General features: G+C 50.6%; 1 protein-coding gene across 1 annotated transcript; it reads right to left on the bottom strand.

Annotated features, from left to right (window-relative positions):
- Nucleotides 1-7,261: 7,261 nt before the first annotated feature.
- On the bottom strand, nt 7,262-10,402 carry FOXL1 (forkhead box L1). Its single transcript, XM_003845939.7, has one exon. The coding sequence runs from the start codon at nt 10,225-10,227 to the stop codon at nt 9,190-9,192; it is 1,038 nt and encodes a 345-aa protein (XP_003845987.5). The 5' UTR covers nt 10,228-10,402; the 3' UTR covers nt 7,262-9,189.
- Nucleotides 10,403-17,185: the final 6,783 nt, after the last annotated feature.

Genomic DNA, 17,185 nt, shown 5'->3' with positions numbered 1-17,185 from the left:
AACAGAAATAGATCCTGACAGGGCTTAGAGAGAGAAGCCAGCATGGTTCCCCCATGAGAATGATGGAGAGGACAGCAAAGTCACTGACTGGACCTGCCAACCAGGGGTCACTTGGCAGAAGTCTTTGTTCCCAATCCCTGGTGCCAGATGCTACAGCAGGAGGTCAGAATGAACCAGAGGGCTGGGAGTGCTGGACTCTCAATTTCAGGACTAATTCTGAAACTGACTAGCCATGTGCCTTAAGAAAAGCCACCTAACCCTCTCTGAGTGTCCCTGTGTTAGTGTATATGTAAGTGGAGAAAATGGTAATGCCTACCTCACATGAAGGTGGTTAAAAAAGAATGAGAAAGTGGATATGAAAATTCTTGTACAAAATAAGTCTCTTTCACCTCCCCGTACATTTCTTTGCACCTTCCTGTGAATCTTCAATTATATCAAAATTAAAACTTTTAATAAATAAATATTTTTCACTCACCTGCCTCCATTACCAAGCTGTCAGAAATTAAAGTAAAAGAAGCATGACTTGCACAGTTCTCTGTCCCCAGTAATCTGCATGTGCACTGCACAGGCAATGTTGAAATGCAACTTAGTGACAGTAATGATGACAATGGTGGCAAGGGCAGTGGTGATGATGATGAAGATAATAATGATGGTAATGGTGATGGTGGTGGTGGTGATGATTGTTATAATAATGGTGGCGGTGGTGATGATGATGATAGTGATGGTAATGATAATGGTGATGATGATGATGATGGTGATGGTGGTGAGGGTGATGATGATGGTGATGATGATGATGGTGATGATAATGATCGTGATGGTGATGATTATGATGATGATGGTGGTGAGGATGGTGGTGATGATGGTGATGGTGGTGAGGGTGATGATGATGGTGATGATAATGATTGTGATGGTGATGATTATGATGATGATGGTGGTGAGGATGGTGGTGATGATGGTGGTGAGGGTGATGATGATGGTGATGATGATGGTGATGGTGGTGAGGGTGATGAGGGTGATGATGGTGATGATGATGATGATGATGGTGGTGGTGGTAATGATGATAATGATGTTAATAGTGATGGTGGTGATGGTGATGATGGTGATGGTGATGATGATGGTGATAGTGATGGTGATGATGATGGTGGTGGTGTTGGTGGTGGCGGTGGTGATGGTGATGATGATGATGGTGATGATGATGATGGTGATAGTGATGGTGAGGGTGATGATGGTGGTGGTGGTGGTGGTGATGATAATGATGGTGGTGATGATGGTGGTGGTGGTGATGGTGGTGGTGGTGATGATAATGATGTTAATAGTGACGGTGATGGTTATGATGATGATGGTGGTGATGATGATGGTGGTGGTGATGATGATAGTGATGATGGTGAGGGTGGTGATGGTGGTGGTGGTGGTGATAATGGTGATAATGGTGGTGATGATAATGGTGATGGTGGTGATAATGGTGATGATGGTGATGATAATGGTGATGGTGGTGATAATGGTGATGATGGTGATGATAATGATGGTGGTGGCGATAGTGATGATGATGATGATGGTGGTGATGATGATGGTGATGATTGTGGTGGTGGAGGTAACTGTCGTGGTGGAGGTAATTGTGGTAGCATTAATGAAATACAACCAACTTAGAGAAAGATGATATACCAAAAGTAACACCAAAATACATTGGAAATACCAAGCATACACTCTTGGAGGCAGGATTATTACAAGTAATTGTGGGGCTACAGGTTTGTTCCCTTTTTACCACCTTTCTGAATATTACGCATTTCCTGTATGAACACATATAACTTCTACAGTGGCATTTTATTGAAAGACAAATCTACACAGAATAAAGAAAAAGGGTAGTTGAGGTCATAGAAAGATGCTGAGAGTCTACTCTGAACAAACAAAACTTGTATATAAATATGCATAGGTGAAAAGAAAGAAATGATAGCTAATGCTGAGTACGTCTTCTCTCTACCCCTACAAATGCACCCAGTGGCATATATACCTCACTGCAGGGGCTCTCAGCTCTGGTTGCAGAATCAATAGAATTGCCTGAGGAACTTATAAAAATACACCTGTCTGGTTTCACCAGAGGCCAAGTGAACCAGGGTCTGAGGTTAGGACACAGATGCTGGGCGAATCCAAAATTCCCAGGTCATCCTTGGTGCAGAGCAGGTGGGAACCACAGCCTCATGGGTTTCTTCTCATCACATTCGGATGCCGCAGTGAACACCTCCCAAAATGGCTGAGTCAGAAATGCAACACACTGGAGATACATTCGTTTCTCTTCCTTATGCCACTGAGTGGCCCTTATGGAGACAGGGGGCTGCCCTTCCCCTGAGAGTGTCTCCCTGCATGTCCATCCTTGTCCCACAACTTCAGTCAATGCAGAATGTCCAGTACACTCACGGTTCCAGAAAGAGCCCTGGGCAGTGCCAGTGATGAATTATTCATCATTTCCCCGCCAGTCATGCTCTCAAGATGGAGGCTGCAGGACCGACTCAAAGTCCAAAAATGTGGGAAAGTTTATTTATTTCTCCAAAACATTCCTGATTTGTAATGTGCTTTCTAAAAATGTTCTAGCTGACCAAGCCCTGCTATATTTAGCTACAGCATTGAAAAGAAATACTCTTTACACTTTATAAGGCGGGCTATGAAATGCATGAGTTTAGGGAAAACTGCTCCTCCAGGCTAGGCCCTTTCTCCCCAGGAGAGGGGTGGAGCCTCGGTTTTGGCTTATAGGAATGGTCTCAGTGCTGGGGGGCAGAAATAAAGAGTTGTATTCATTCCCAAGGCCCTTGAGTTCACAGTGGCTAGACAGTCAGCCCTGGGAAGTCTCCTCTAGGCTCCTTGTACCGCCTGGGCTAAGCAAAGAAGCACCAAAGGAATGTTGCTCTCCTCCAGCCTGTGAAAATCATCTCTCCTATGGTTTTCCTAATATCCCCCGTCGTGTGTAGCAGCTTATTTTGCTTTTGGTTTCGTGTTCAAACGGTTGGATCATCTCAAGAGAGGAAACACGGCAACAAAAAGATGAAATGGATCCCAGCCTGCCCGGGCAGGAGGACTGCAGAAATCAGCCCCAGGAGCCTTCTGTTCTCAACAGAATTCTCTAACATGAGCAGCACTGTTTGTTCGTGTTTTTGTTGCTGAACAGAGAAGTCATGAGTGGAGACTAGAGGTTACGTCTGTATACAGCCATAAGACTTAGCATGTATTGAGTGTTTTCTGTATGCCAGACATTTTACAAACATCAACTCATTTAACTCTGATGAGGTCCCATGCAGGAGGAGAGATTATGCTTCCTGCTTTACAGATGAGAACCAGGGCAGGCTGTGGTCATGAATGTATAACCATCATTTAATTTATGCCCATTACAGCTCTATGAAGTAGTTACTAATGTTATTTGTACCCATGCCAGGAGTTAAGGGAAAAAAAGAGTTAGGTCACTGCCAATGTCAACAGCAAGTGAGGGCTCAGCTGCATTATTAGCCTCTGTCTCATGGGCTCCGAGGCCACACTCTTATCCAGGTTAAGGAACCCTCTTCCGGGGCCACCTCACCCTGACTAGATCAATTACTGAGGGGTAAGGAATCAATAAGATGCAATTACAGCAATTGTTCCCATTGTTGGGTGTGTTGGAGTGGACCTGGAAGAGGTGGATAGGAGATGGTGACCAGCTACCTGGGAGAGATGAGAAGCCGAGAGATGAGAAGCCAAGAGCTCTGGGTGGCGTGACGTTCATAATACTTCTGCTGCACATTGCAAAGGCATGAACTGTTCCTTAAAGTTCATGCTGTCGAAGTCCACGTGACCTCGCAAACTCCAGGGTGTTGTTCCTCACCCTTCCAAGTGGGCTTAACACGGACACTGCCCTGGGGTGGAGACCCTTTTTTCGTCCCAACTTCTTCTGGATTGGGCTTGAGGATGCCCTCACCAACATGTGGTCCACACATTCTAGAAGGGCAGGACAGCGTCAGCCACACAACCCAGTGAAGGCTGGGCCCTGTGGCTCACCCCTGTAATCCCAGTGCTTTGGGAGACTGAGGTGGGAGAGTCACTTGAGGTCAAGAGTTCGAGACCAGCCTGGGCAACATGCCAGACCCCTCTCTGCAAACATAAAAATTTGTGAAATAAGCCAAGTGTAATAGTGTGCACGTATGGTCCCAGCTACTCAGGAGGCTGAGGCAGGAGGCTGGCTTGAGCCCAGGAGTTTGAGGCTAGTGAGCTATGACTACACCACTGCATGGCAATCCAGCCTGGGCAACTCAGCCTCAAAAAAAAAAAAAAAAAGAAAAGAAAAGAAAAGAAAAAGAAAAACCATTACTACTGTGCACAGTCAAAGACAGTCCAGCAACTTCTCAGACTCCAACACATCCCGGCAGAGATGCATGGCCAGGGCAGGCCCTCTCTGGAACTCAGTTGAAGCCAAGGCCCTGCCCACCTAAGAGGGACCCAGATTAGTATCCACAGCCTGCTTCTCTTGGAAGCTTGCCAGATGGGAGATTCCAATCTTCTGGAACTCCAGATGCAGCCATAGGCATTGTCTGGGACATCCCAGCCTTGGCTTTTGTACATCAAGGTGTGGTCAGGGCAGCGGCAACTTCCTGGTCCCAGCAGAAGGACCCCCAGCGTGCTGGTCACAGTCAGCTTGCCCAGCCCTTCCCTGGTCCACTCGCAGCCCCTCTTCACCTCCTCTGCAGGTTGACCCCTATGGACAGCATTACCTGGGCTACCTTGCAGGCTGGGTTTCTGGCAGATTTCAGCCCATCGGAGGCATCAGATGAGGCTGGAAGGCGGAAGAGGAGAGGTGGGATATTTCCCTTCCCTCCTGTCTGCTCCAGCACTGTGGCTCCTTTCCACTCCAGCTCTGAAGGTGGTACCTGCTGCAGGCTGAGGGGGCAGAGGCAGGATGGAGCTGTTCTCACCCTTGCTAATCACTGGTGGTTTCGTTCACCCAGCCCACTCCTCCATAAATAGTCCTTCCACCCTGATCCTTTCCATGGAGCCATCTAAGTGGGTTTCTATTTCCTGCCAGGACGCTGATTCTTGTACCTAATGGAAAAAGCAGGTTGGGACCAAATCTTTGTCCCATTGCTTCCCTCCACCCCCACTGCCCTGAGTTGACTGTGACCCCCCAGATTTCATTTGCACCCCATGGTGGAGAGCCTGAGCTTGACTCTACATCTGGCCTATAAGCCACACATTTGACTTGCCTAGTGCAATTGGCATTTGGATGCCATCTGAAGGGACAGAACTTCCCTCACCCCAATTCAGCCCAAGCCCCACCACTGCCCGCTCCAGTGATCAGGCCCCACTCCAGGTCACTGTAAACACCTGTGGCCCATTCCTAGCCCTGAAGAACTCAGCACTGGGGCCTCTGGATAACCACCAGCAGAGGAGAGAGCTTGTCATGTGGCCATTCAGGTGTATTTAAAAAAAGTGCTTTAAATGTGAGTCATAAGAATCTTACTTTTCCACAAACTCACGCTTTTTATTTTTAATGGACAAACTTTGCTTTTTATCATTTATGTTTTTCATTCTATGAAACAACCTTTATTTCATGGAAACAAGACTCCAGCCACCATGAAGCCAGGAAGTGCACAAAATCATGGCTCTCCCCCTATTTTCTCACTCCTGGGTGCAGCTGGTTACTGGAAACGTCACCTACTTTTGTGATGTTAACATTAACCTGCCAGGGTCTGGGCAGGCTGGCTCTGGCTTTCAGCTGTAACAATAATTATATGTGGCTAATTCTTTAACATACACACGGGCATACACTCACCACTTTGAGTGAAATGGTGAAGACCACCATTCAAACGGGCACAATTAAATCTGAAAATGGCTAAGATGGTCCTATTCAGGTTCTCGAAAGTCTTATGGTTCACTGGAGGCCCAGGAGGCCGTTTGTTTCTAGAAGAGCCAGCAACTAGATGAGGCCAGGCAGAGCAAGAGTCCTTTGTAAAGTTCTCTGTCCTTGTGAACGGAGGGAAAAGTTCTCAAAGCGGGTGTCTTCCGCGATGTTTAAATAAAATCTGTCAGTTTCACTATACTAACACAGAACAATAAAGTTATCCCTGGTTCATACTACACAGAGAAACAAAACTATTAAAGCTATATAGAAATTATTATCTATTTTTAAAAACTATATAGAAAAACAAAATCTTTCAAATAGTATCAATACTTGGGTTAAAGTGAAAGGACTCAGTACTTGATCTGAGTCTCAGGTATATTCAAAAAAGATACATTTATGAGCATTCATGTACACAGAACAAATACACACACACACCCCTACACATTCATGTATATATATGTATATACATATATATAAACGTGTACATATGTATACACACTTGGTTATCAAACATGTGCCTGCCATATCCTCATTATGATCAGTGCACTCATATGTGTGTGGGTATTTGTTTGTGTGTGTGTGTAATCAGGGCTTGAACCAAAGATCATTTACAGAAGACAGATCTGTTCCCTTTGTTTAGATGAGAGCAGAGAGGTATTCCTTCAGATTGCCTAAGAGTACAATGATAAGCTTGCTTCTGGCTCACCCTAATTATAGCTGAGATTTTGTTTTAATTAAGAGCAGAAACTATTGATCTTATTGAGCCATAATTTTGAGCCAACGATTAAATATGGATCAATAGAACAGCTATTCGGATTGGTAAGACCCAAACCTCCTCTTTTTAGTTCAGGAGGAAGGAATACACATGAAATTATATAGATTACATAAAAACGACCTCAGTATCCATTTGTCTTAGCTTTTCTAAACCAGACAAAAGTTGGGATTAAATAGAATTTCTCTTTATGCATGTATAAACACACAAAGTGGATACATCTGCATTTTTTCTGTGTCATAAAAGTAACATTTGTACAATACTTTTTGGAATAGTAACTTTAAAATACGATCCTTTTAAAACTGCAGTATCAAATTATTTGCTTCTTCAAAACATAGCCATCACAAATTAACAAAACCTCCCAAGATAACATACAAACACAAAAAAGAAAAAGGAAAGATTAAAAACCGATTCAATACGGCAGAATTAACTCATCGTGCTTTCTGATATGGAGGCAGCTTCCTGGGCCCGGCATCCTCTCCACTCCTTCCCCTCCATCTGTGTGTTTTACCCCTCAGAAGCCAGAGCCTCCTGAGATGCTAACATGACTCCCAGATATAATCCCAGTCTCCTCTTTCTTATTACACTGTTTGTTTATTTCCCTCCAGTAATCCACTGAACCAGTCACTGAGAGGTTAATGAAAAAACAACTTTATTCACAGAGGCTGAGAGTTTGGGATAGCAAAATATCCAGTGACAGCCCTTTCGCTACATTTTCAGTGAATCACAGTGAGCCTGGATCTCAGCAATGGCTCCTCCTGGAAGTTCTTCCAATCAAGGCTGGCCTGAAGTTTCCCAGAGTCTTCCCACTGGCCTGGGTAGAACCCAGTCGTGGAAGCCTGGTTCAGCATGGATAGGAGAATGAATTTTCCAAAAGTCACCTCTATGCCTGTGAATTATCCAATTACTCTGCCGGCCTGAAATGTCCTTTCCAACACATTGACCAACAGGCCCTCTGGATTCAAAGTTTGTCATCATTTTTAGACAAGTCCTGGAAACCATTTTAAAAGCGATCTTAAAGACCTCCCTCCCAACCTATTTCCAATAGTGCGTGACTACTTGTGTCTTTATCACATGACATAAAATAAAAGTGACTTAGAGGTTCAGAAAATTGCATTTCAGGGCCTGGAAGATGACCCAGCTAGAGATGGCATAGAGGTCGGTTGCATTTCCCCGGAAGTTGCAAGCTGAACTTGGTTGTGAACATCTCAATGTTTTAATTAGATTTTTGTTGCAGACCTTTGCTCCCCTTCCCAGACTGCCAGTCACCTCTTTAAGGTTTTTAGTTAGCATCAGCCTCCAGGCCTGCCTGGCAGGGCTGGGAGGGAAGAGCGGGCGGCTGCAGGGGGTGCGGGGGCCAGGAGTGCCTGGGAGATTCCTGCCATCAAACCTCAGGTCCTCTGGGGCCCAGAGAGGCCCCTTCCAGCGGACACCAGCACGTCCCCTTATTCTTCCCCCGCATTCATCCCTCTCTCTCTCTGCATCTGCTTTTGGTTGTTTCACCCAACTTTTAAAATTAAATGTAGTCTTTCATTATCTGTTTCTGAAAAATATAGCGACCACCAAGCCTGGATCTTGAAAAAACATGGAAATCAAAACTCTGACATTGTCCAAGGCATATCCCCTTCCCCTCACACCCTTCCTCATGGTATCCCTTGAAATATTTTGATCCCTTAAAAACAAAAGCAAAAGGATAGGACGTCTGCTGTTGTGGGTTACATAGCTGCATGTGTATTGGCTAATGAGCTATCGTAATGCAAGAAGATGTTATATAGAGTGCACTTTCTTAATAAAAATTGTTAATACAGGCGTTTTCAAAGGTCAATGCTTAGAGTCAAGTATTTATGCAAAGAATGAAACATGTTCTTTTTACTACCCAGAAAGAAATTAAGAGAAAAAGTCTCTGTTTAAAATAAAAGTGTTATTGCTCTGGGTGGTTATCAGCTTCTATAGCTGAACATTGGTCATAAATCCTCATCGGGCCCTACATCTCTCAGAAAACCTGAAAACCCGGGGTCACCCCCGGCACCTCCACAACTTCAAGTCAGGAACAAACCCAGCTGTGACCACCCACCACCCAGATGGGCTCAAAACCAAGGCCTGAGCCACACGGCAACAGCGAAGCAGGCGACGGTCATACGGGGGTCCCCGGTCGAAAGGACCTCACTGCACCTGTAAGGCCTGCCTTGGGTGGTCTGCGGGCCCTTCCATGCCCGGGACGCGCAGGACCTGTGGTGGGAGGCTGAAGACCACACTCCATTAGACAGGCCAAAAGTCAAGAAATCTCCCGCGGTAGAGGTCCCTGCAGGGCCCACGTGCGGTGCCCATGACCCCGCGGGGATCTTTTAAGTCTCCGTAGCTGCTCCCAGTTGCTGGGAAAAGTTTGCTTCGGAGAAGGCAGGCCAGCGCGCCCACCTGCGCGCAATGGTTGGTAACACTTCCCTGAACCCACAGGCCGACCCAGGCAAAGATCATTTTAAAATCCTCCGCCGGTGGGAGCTGTGGCCTTTCGCTCAGCGGAGGCTCAGGCTGGGCCGGGAGAAGAACCGTGCCATTGTTTGCTTTACTGGAAGTGGAGTACCGTGTCGGGAAGCTGCAGGGGGAAATAGGAGAGGAAGGGGATCCCGAGCTGGTAAAAGCCGCCCTGGACATGCGGGTCGAGCATCAGGGAAGCGTTGAAAGGCGGACGGAGGCTGGAGGAGGCGGCCAGGAGCGAGGCACCCAGACGGCCGCCGGGCCCAGGCTTGGCACCCCCTAGGAGTTCGTCCGCTGAAGGCGGCTTCTGGCCCTGCTTTCCCGCCAGGATGCTGTCTATGCTGAAGCTCTTGGACTTGTCGGAGCTCTTCGGAGAGCTGCGGGAGGCGGGGCGCAGAGGGGACCCCGGGCCGTCCCCTGTGCGCGCTGGCTGGCCGACCGCCACGGCCGCTGCGCCCTGGGCAGCGTCACCAGCGTCCTCGTTCGGGGACGCGGTCCCCGGCCAGTGGAGGGGCGCCGGCGGAGAGGGGCCGTCCAGGAGGGGCGAGGGGCCCGCGGGCGCTGCCTGCAGGCGGGAGATTGCGGGGCCCGAGCCCCCTGCCCCGCTCCCCGCCTCCGGCTGCGCCTCCGCGCTGCGCTCGTGCGTCTCGGCGCGGGGCCTCTTGGCCTCCGGGGCCCCGGGGCCCGGCTTGGGCTTCCTCTTCCGGCGCCGGTAGTTGCCGTTCTCAAACATGTCCAGGCAGCGGGGGTCCAGCGTCCAGTAGCTGCCCTTGCCCGGCCGCCCTTTCTCGCGGGGCACCTTGACGAAGCAGTCGTTGAGCGAGAGGTTGTGGCGGATGCTGTTCTGCCAGCCCTGCCGGTTGTCGTGGTAGAAGGGGAAGCGGTCCATGATGAACTGGTAGATGCCGTTGAGCGTGACCCTCTGCTCGGGCGCGTCCTGGATCGCCATGGCGATGAGCGCGATGTAGCTGTAGGGAGGCTTCTGCGGGGTCTCGGCCCGGCCCGAGGCAGCTAGAGCAGCCGCGGGGGCGAAGGCCAGAGGGAGCCCGGGTCTCTCGGGACCGTACAGATACAGCATGGGCGAGGCGGCCAGGGCAGGCAGCCGGGGATCGAAGAGGTGACTCATGGCAAGCGAGAGCCTGCGCTGCGCTCCCCGCAACGCAGGAGACCCGGGCGGCCTAGGCACTGCGCCCCGCGCCACAAGGGCCCTCCCGGGGAGCCAGCCGTGCCTCTGCCTCTGGCTCTGCCGCTCTCCCCGGCCGCTCCGTGCTCTGTCCCTTCTTCATGGCTTTAAAAATGTTAAATAATTGTTGTAAGTTTGCTGTTATATGTTGACTTAGCCCTGGAAAATAAATTGTCTATGATAAACAGTCCTTGTGTTCTCAGCCCACCCACATTAATTAAAATTTCATTGCTGAAAAACTCCAAGCTTTTCCCTCCACGTGTCTTTTTGATACCAGCCAATCGGTTTTGGGGCTATTCCTTCATTTGTTTATAGAATTAGTCTGTTGATAAGTCCGCCCACCCAAGTTGAATCAAGCTGTGTTTATTTGGAAAAATTTCCGGGCACCCAATATATAAACGCACTGATCTGATGTTTGAAATATCACGTCCACCCCTTGACGCTGTAAGCACACACAGTCAGTGAGGCAGGATGTAGACTGCGGTGGCTCAGAGCAGGGTCTGCTGAGCCAGGAAGGAGAGGTGGAGATGGGGGTGGGTGTGCAGGGATGAGTTTTACGCTGGCCTGGGGGAGCCCCATAACGCCAGGGCCTCCCACAAAAGGCCTTTTCTTCTCCCAGGCTTAACCGGAGATATCGAGATGCCACAGTCTAGTAAAACACTTTCTGACGTCCTAGGAACCTTTTAGATTGGGGCAGGGAGAGTATCTAAGAAGCCTGAGTGTCTGCTGAGAAGGGGATGCGGCCCTCCCTAGAAAAACAGGTGGCAGACCCAGTAGGAGGTGGCACTCTCTAGGGACCTGCTCTCCCACACCCTCCCTTCCAGGGCTCTCCGGAAATCGGAGGGAAAGTGGACTCTGGGAGCCCAGTCTCTCTGGAAGGGAAGGCCTAAGGCACTGGGGGCCTGGGGAAGAGCTCATGGTCCACAGCTCCATTGAGGAAGGTTTCAAAATAAACCCATTTAGAGAACCAGGGGCAAAAGTAAGGTCCTCCTGATGGGGCCAAGGTTGCAAGAGAGGAACACCATAAAAGGAGGCCGTGGCAGCTGGCGCGGGAGGCCTGGTATTTGTGAATGTGGGTCTCCAGCTTTATATTCTGGGCTTTCCTGTTTATAACAAGGAGGGGGTTATAACAACTTTACAAGTGCGTGCAGCTGGCCCGTGATTACATTAGGCATTTGGGAAGCCTGCTTGCTCTCCCTGTATCCACCCACCCTGGGGTGTACGCGGCCCTCCACCCCCATCTCATTTTACATTTTCCCACATCACTGTTTGAATAAAAAATCCTGAATCATGCTGATTTCGAAGGGGGCCTCTCTTCCCCACTCCACCGGTTAGGGTAAGGGTAGAGGCACCTAGTGTGACTACTTCCTGTTTATGATCACCCCCTGAATATTAAAACACACACACACTGTCACACACACACACGTTCGGATAACTGGCGTCTCATTGAGCAAATCGTGTGAGCATGTCAAAGAGATGAGGGAAGGGGGAGGATGGCAGGTGGGTGTAGAAATGGCCCACTGCCAGTGGGCCAGGAAGGAGGGAGAGGCACCGAGGGCACTTACAGGGGTAGGGGGAGTGTCTGCCGCTGCCACACCCGGCTGAGGATGTGAGTGCTCAGGTAGCCTCTGAACACGGAAACGTGGCGGGCATCCTTTTTCAAAATGAGAAAATCAGAAATAACCCGTGTGTTTGGGTTTCCTGGGTACCCAGCCCATGGAATAAGTAGACCGCAGGGGAGCCGGTAAATTTAAAATACCAAAAAGGAAGTCGCAGGAAGGGTGGAAAAACCGGTCTGGGTACCGGCACTGCCTGCGGGAGCGACAGGCCAGTCCCTGGGACACCTCGGGCCTCCCTCCGCGGCCCTGCTCCTCTAACGTGGGTCCAGCGAGCAGCCCGGCCGCGCCCGCCTAGGTCCTGGGGGTGAACCTCCGGCCAGGAGGGGCGGGGCTTTGTCCTTTCGTTACCACTTGCTCTCACCCGCGCACCCCTTTCAAACTTGGGATGAAGAAACCTCAATGCCAGCGCCTTTGCAACCCGCAGGCCCCACAGTCTCTGGGGTCACCCAACCTCTCCGGGGCCGCGCGCCCCCAGCAAGCTCAAGTTTGGATCCAGTTCCTTCTCCAGCCTCGGCGCTCGCTCCAACACACACAGACCGAGAGATAAACCGGTGTCACTATGCAACCCCTTCCCCACCTTCCTATCCCACAGCCCCTCCTGGAGCTCCCCACGCGGCACCCGAAGTCCAGCACGCACATCCCTGCCTCTACCGAAACTCCCGCCGTCCCGGCGCGTCTTCTAAACTCTAAGGCAAATCCGAGCTTGAATTCGTACGGTGATAAATACTGCCCGATTTGGTAATGGGCGGGACGTGGGCGGAGACACGGGAGGCTGGTGGGCGGGGCACCGATAGTAAAGCAAAAAAAAAAAAAAAAAAAAAGAGAGAGAAAGAGAGAGAGATTAGGAGAGAGAGAAAAAAAACAAAAAACAAATGCCCACGCTCTAGTCGCGGTTTGGAGACGCACACCCAGCCCAACGCGTTTGCAGAAGTGTGCAAAATCTCTGGGAGGTTTCAGCTGTAGAACTCCGGCTTTGCGCCCCAGCCCGGCTCCAGAGCGGGTTTGAATCCCGGGCTCCCGGGTGATTGATGAGTTTGTAACCTGAGCCTAGGAGGGGCCTCTGTTAGAAGGAACCCCGCGCTGGGGCAATTTCCATATTTCCGGGGAGTGCAGGCTCAAGCCCTGGGAGTCCGAGAGCGGATGCGCCCTCGTGCGGAGGCTCTGTTGGCTGAGGCCAGAGCGAAGGGCCTGCGGGAGGCAGCCGAGCCTGGGAGACGGCCGGGCGGGCCTCTAGAACGAGTGTCCTAGAGAGCCAGATGGGGACACTGAATGTTCCCTGTAGATTCATAAGCCTCGGATCCCAGAAAAGCGCGTCATCTGAGAAGTCACTTGGTGAGGGCTCACCTCCCAGCCTGCAAGAAAAGCCTGAGATCTCTGGCCTGCCCGGATGCTCCAGAAGGACTGGAGTTTCCAACTCTGAGGCTTGAGCAGAAACGGGGTTCAGCGTGGGATGAGGGTAGACCGCCTCCTTCCCAGTCCTGGGACAAAGCGCATGTGCGTTCCTCAGGGAGGCAGATCAGAGACCAGGCATTGGTGATGAAAACGGCCTCAGATAAAAAGGCTGACCGGTAAGAGACAAGAGCTCCTCCCACTGCGCCCCAAGCCATCCACTCAACCTTCCTCACTGGAAAGCAAAAAGCAGAAACCTGAGTTAACAGTAATCTGTGTCGCTTTCCAAATATCTGCATCACTTTTCCAAACGTAAAGACAGTTACCACGTGTACGACGTGTGTGTGTGTTACATACGTATGCATGATTCCACCGCGTGTAGCACGTTTGAGAAGAGCTGCGGTGGAAAGATGAAGGGTTTAGCCCCTCACCTTACTGACAACCTAAAAACATTGGAGACAGATGATAATAATATGAATAACTAGAATGTACTGAGCCATTTCATCCTCACAGCAGCCCTAATAGAAACCTTTGTCGCTCCCATTTTGCAAACCAGGAAACTGAACAAAGCCCTGTAAGTTAACCTGCCTCAGGTGTCCCATGAGGAAGTGCTCCAAAGACAGAAAATCATCTTACAACAGCACCAGGTGTGGACACTCAGGGCTCCATGGAAGTTCTCTTGCCAACTCTTACTAAATCTGTGAAAGGCAGGCGTGGCAGATTCACCCATTTGACAGATGATGAAACTGAGGCTCGGCACAGAACACCCCAAGACCCTGAAAGTAGGAAATGGCCGCACAGGGACCACAGCCCACATGAGTGTCCTCCAAAAGTGGGTGCTCTGGGGTCTGACATGCTCAGGTATCTGGAAGGACTCAGAGGCAGAGATTGTCTGGAGTAGACAGTGGGAGAGGGGCCCTCCAGAGAGGAGAGGGTGTGCAGCACCCCCGGAGCTGGGAGATTCAGGACATTATAAGAAAATCCCAGAGTCCTCACTTATGTTCCACCAAAACCCAGAAGACCTCTCCCTCCTTCCCTCCCCGCCCACTTTGAAAAGAGTGGAAGATTTCCAGAGCCGGAGTAGCAGGGCCCAGGGCCTCCCTTCGCTTGGGAGGCAGTGAGCGGGACATGAAGGTAATGGTGGTCCCACTGAATCAGCAAATGCAGAAGGAGACCCAAAAGCTGGGTGGGACTTCCCAAACGATGCACTTATTTATAGCACACCTTGTTCCCAGAAATGATGGAAAGGCTCTAAACAGAGGCGGTTGGTGCACATGCTCTCACTGGGTTTTTGAAAAGCCCAGCCCTCTGCTTTCCCTGTAGAGCAGGAAGGTTGAAAAAGGAAGGAAAAGCCTGGCAGAATTAAAGGTGAGTGGCATCTTCCCAGACACAGTGGCGTTCCCCGCCGGGGCTGCATAGCACGGTATGATAAATGCAGGTCACTCAGACCAAAGATTCCTTTCTCTTCCTCTTTTTCTCTTCTGTGTTCCACGTAAACCTTAATGGCTGGTCATGAGAGTTTACTATGAACAGGACACTATGGAAGCACCTTGCCAACCTGTGTGACGTTCATGAATCCCGGAGATAACCCTCTCAATGCTATGACTGTTTTCAGCCGAGAGACTGTCCCAGAGTGCTTAAGGTGATCTGTCTGATGTCACCTGAATCTTAGTAAGGGCCTGAGTTGGTGCACATGGATTCGGCCTTAGAGAGAGGGACTCCACTAGGAAGGCCACCTGTGAAAATAACACAAGACAGATGGAGACCCAGGGCCAGAGGGCCGCTGAGACAGGTGAGGCCCAGGGTCTCCATGACCTCGCAGCCTGGGTGGGCATAGACTGACGTTCCAGAGCATGAAGCTGCACCTCAGGACACAAAGGGGGTGGAAGCCTCCCAGCTCCATGCCCTAAATGGGTCTGGGATGCCAGCAGCTTTACCAACCATGCCCCCTTCCCTCTTCACATACCCACCACCCAGGATGAAGTCCCCACAAGGCTGACACTCAGACAAACCTAGCCCTCTGCTTTTGCTCTATAGCAGGAAGGTTGAAAAGGGAAGAGAAAGCCTGGCACAAATTACAGGTGGGTGGTGTCTTCCCAGACCCAGTGGCTGTCCCTGAAGAGCGGCTGCCAGCCTTCCAATCTCCCCTGAAACCGTCCGCCCCCTTCCTTACATGCCTATGTCAAAAAGCAAACATTTCAAACGTCTTCGTGAGCTGAGGCCATGCAAGAGGCAGGCAGGGAACGCTTCTCAAAGTTTGGGAAAGCATTTCAAATATGTGGTGCAAGAAAGTGCTCACTGGGAGGCAAGGGGCGGGCTCTCTGGGTAGCTCTGACCCGGCCTGTCCCACTCACCTGGAACAAAAGCACTGGACTCCAGACCCCCAACCAGCCTCAGCCTACTGGCACCTAAGGCATAAAACCTCAGGTCTCTACTTACCCACCTTCATCCCACTGAGAGAGTCAGACAGGGATGCAGGCAAACACACGTTCCCAAGCTGCCAACCACAGGCTCGGAGACCTCAGCACTTTCTCAAGACACGTGGCTCTGCCCACCCTTCAATGAGTGTCTTATCTTGGTGTCTCTATCTCCACCCAGCTCATGTTTTCAGTTAACAATAAGTTCCCATCAACCAACCTTGCCCAACACCCCCACCCCCTTTTTTGGATGGGGGTGGGGAGGAGGAGTGAGGAGACCTTCACAAGCACACAGGGTTCATTTTCACCGGTGAGCCGGGAGCTCTGTTCACAAGCCTCTCCCTGCGCCAGCAGCAACCCCCACGCAGTCACTGGGTAAAGGGAAGGGGACGGACCCCCGAAAGATTTATGAGCCAAGCGCAGAAGTTCCCAGGACCCTGTGTTTTCTTCTGCGTCTGGTTTCTGATCTTCATGTCTTGGTGGCAGGAGGGTCAGCAGCATAAGTGAGGCCCCATGGCAGCAGCCCTGGCTATGCCCAGAAGGGGAGTGCAGCGCAGCCCTGGCCACCTGGTCATTTTACAGATAAAGAGACCAAGGCCAGGGAGGGGAAATGGTTTGTTCACACAGAAAGATGTGGTCTTCTCATTCCTAGCCCAGTGCTCCAGCAATTCCCGGACAAAAGTCACAGCAAGATTTGCATCTTCAGGGATAGGTCACCTATTCCAGAGCAGTGATGGCCTTTTGACCACAGACCCAAGCCCAGCCTTCGAGAGGCCTGGGCACGGCCAGCAGGATGCAGGCAGTCCCTCTTCCTGAAAGCTGTGAACTTGGGGTGGAGCCTCAGAGGTTACACAAGATGGCCCATTCGAGGAGGCTACTCTGGCTATAGCCTCTCTGGGGCTGAGAATGTACGGGATGCTCAGAGGCCATGGGGGTCTCTCCGGGTGGCCCATATCTGTCATAACTGGACTGTGCTTAGAGTCAGAGGCCACCCAGCCAAAACCCGCCAGGGATGCAGCGTTAAATCAATGGGAAGGTCTCTACCATGGTGTTCGGGCACTTTCATTTTATTTGCCACATCTTTGTGATTGGCCCTGCGATATCTTCTTACTGGGTCAGGAAGGCACAGGGTTATCAGACAGACTTCGTGCAAACTGCATTTGCGTGGTCTGTAGAGGCGCCCCAGCCCAGAGTCCCTGCAGCCTGTGGCAGACACTCTGACCCTACCATCCTCAACCTCCTTTCACCTTTCCTTGAAAGGCCCAGAACCTCCTGAGGACCAGAAGGCAATAGGAAAAGGTGGTGGATGAGCGGATCAAGAATAGCCAATGCCCTGGGCACGTACTTTTTGTACACTGGGCAGCAGACGAGCAGGGTGGCTGCCAAGACGCAAAACTGTTGGTGAGAACGTTGGCTATTCACAGCACGTGCTATGGAATCTTCCCACTCCGCTGGGAGAGCAACAGATGCCCCAGA

The sequence above is a fragment of the Pan paniscus genome, chromosome 18, assembly GCF_029289425.2.
Source record: "Pan paniscus chromosome 18, NHGRI_mPanPan1-v2.0_pri, whole genome shotgun sequence".
NCBI classification, from domain to species: Eukaryota; Metazoa; Chordata; class Mammalia; order Primates; family Hominidae; genus Pan; species Pan paniscus.
The sequence above is the reverse complement of the archived record's forward strand: the minus strand, read 5'-3'. Positions and strand labels throughout refer to the sequence as shown.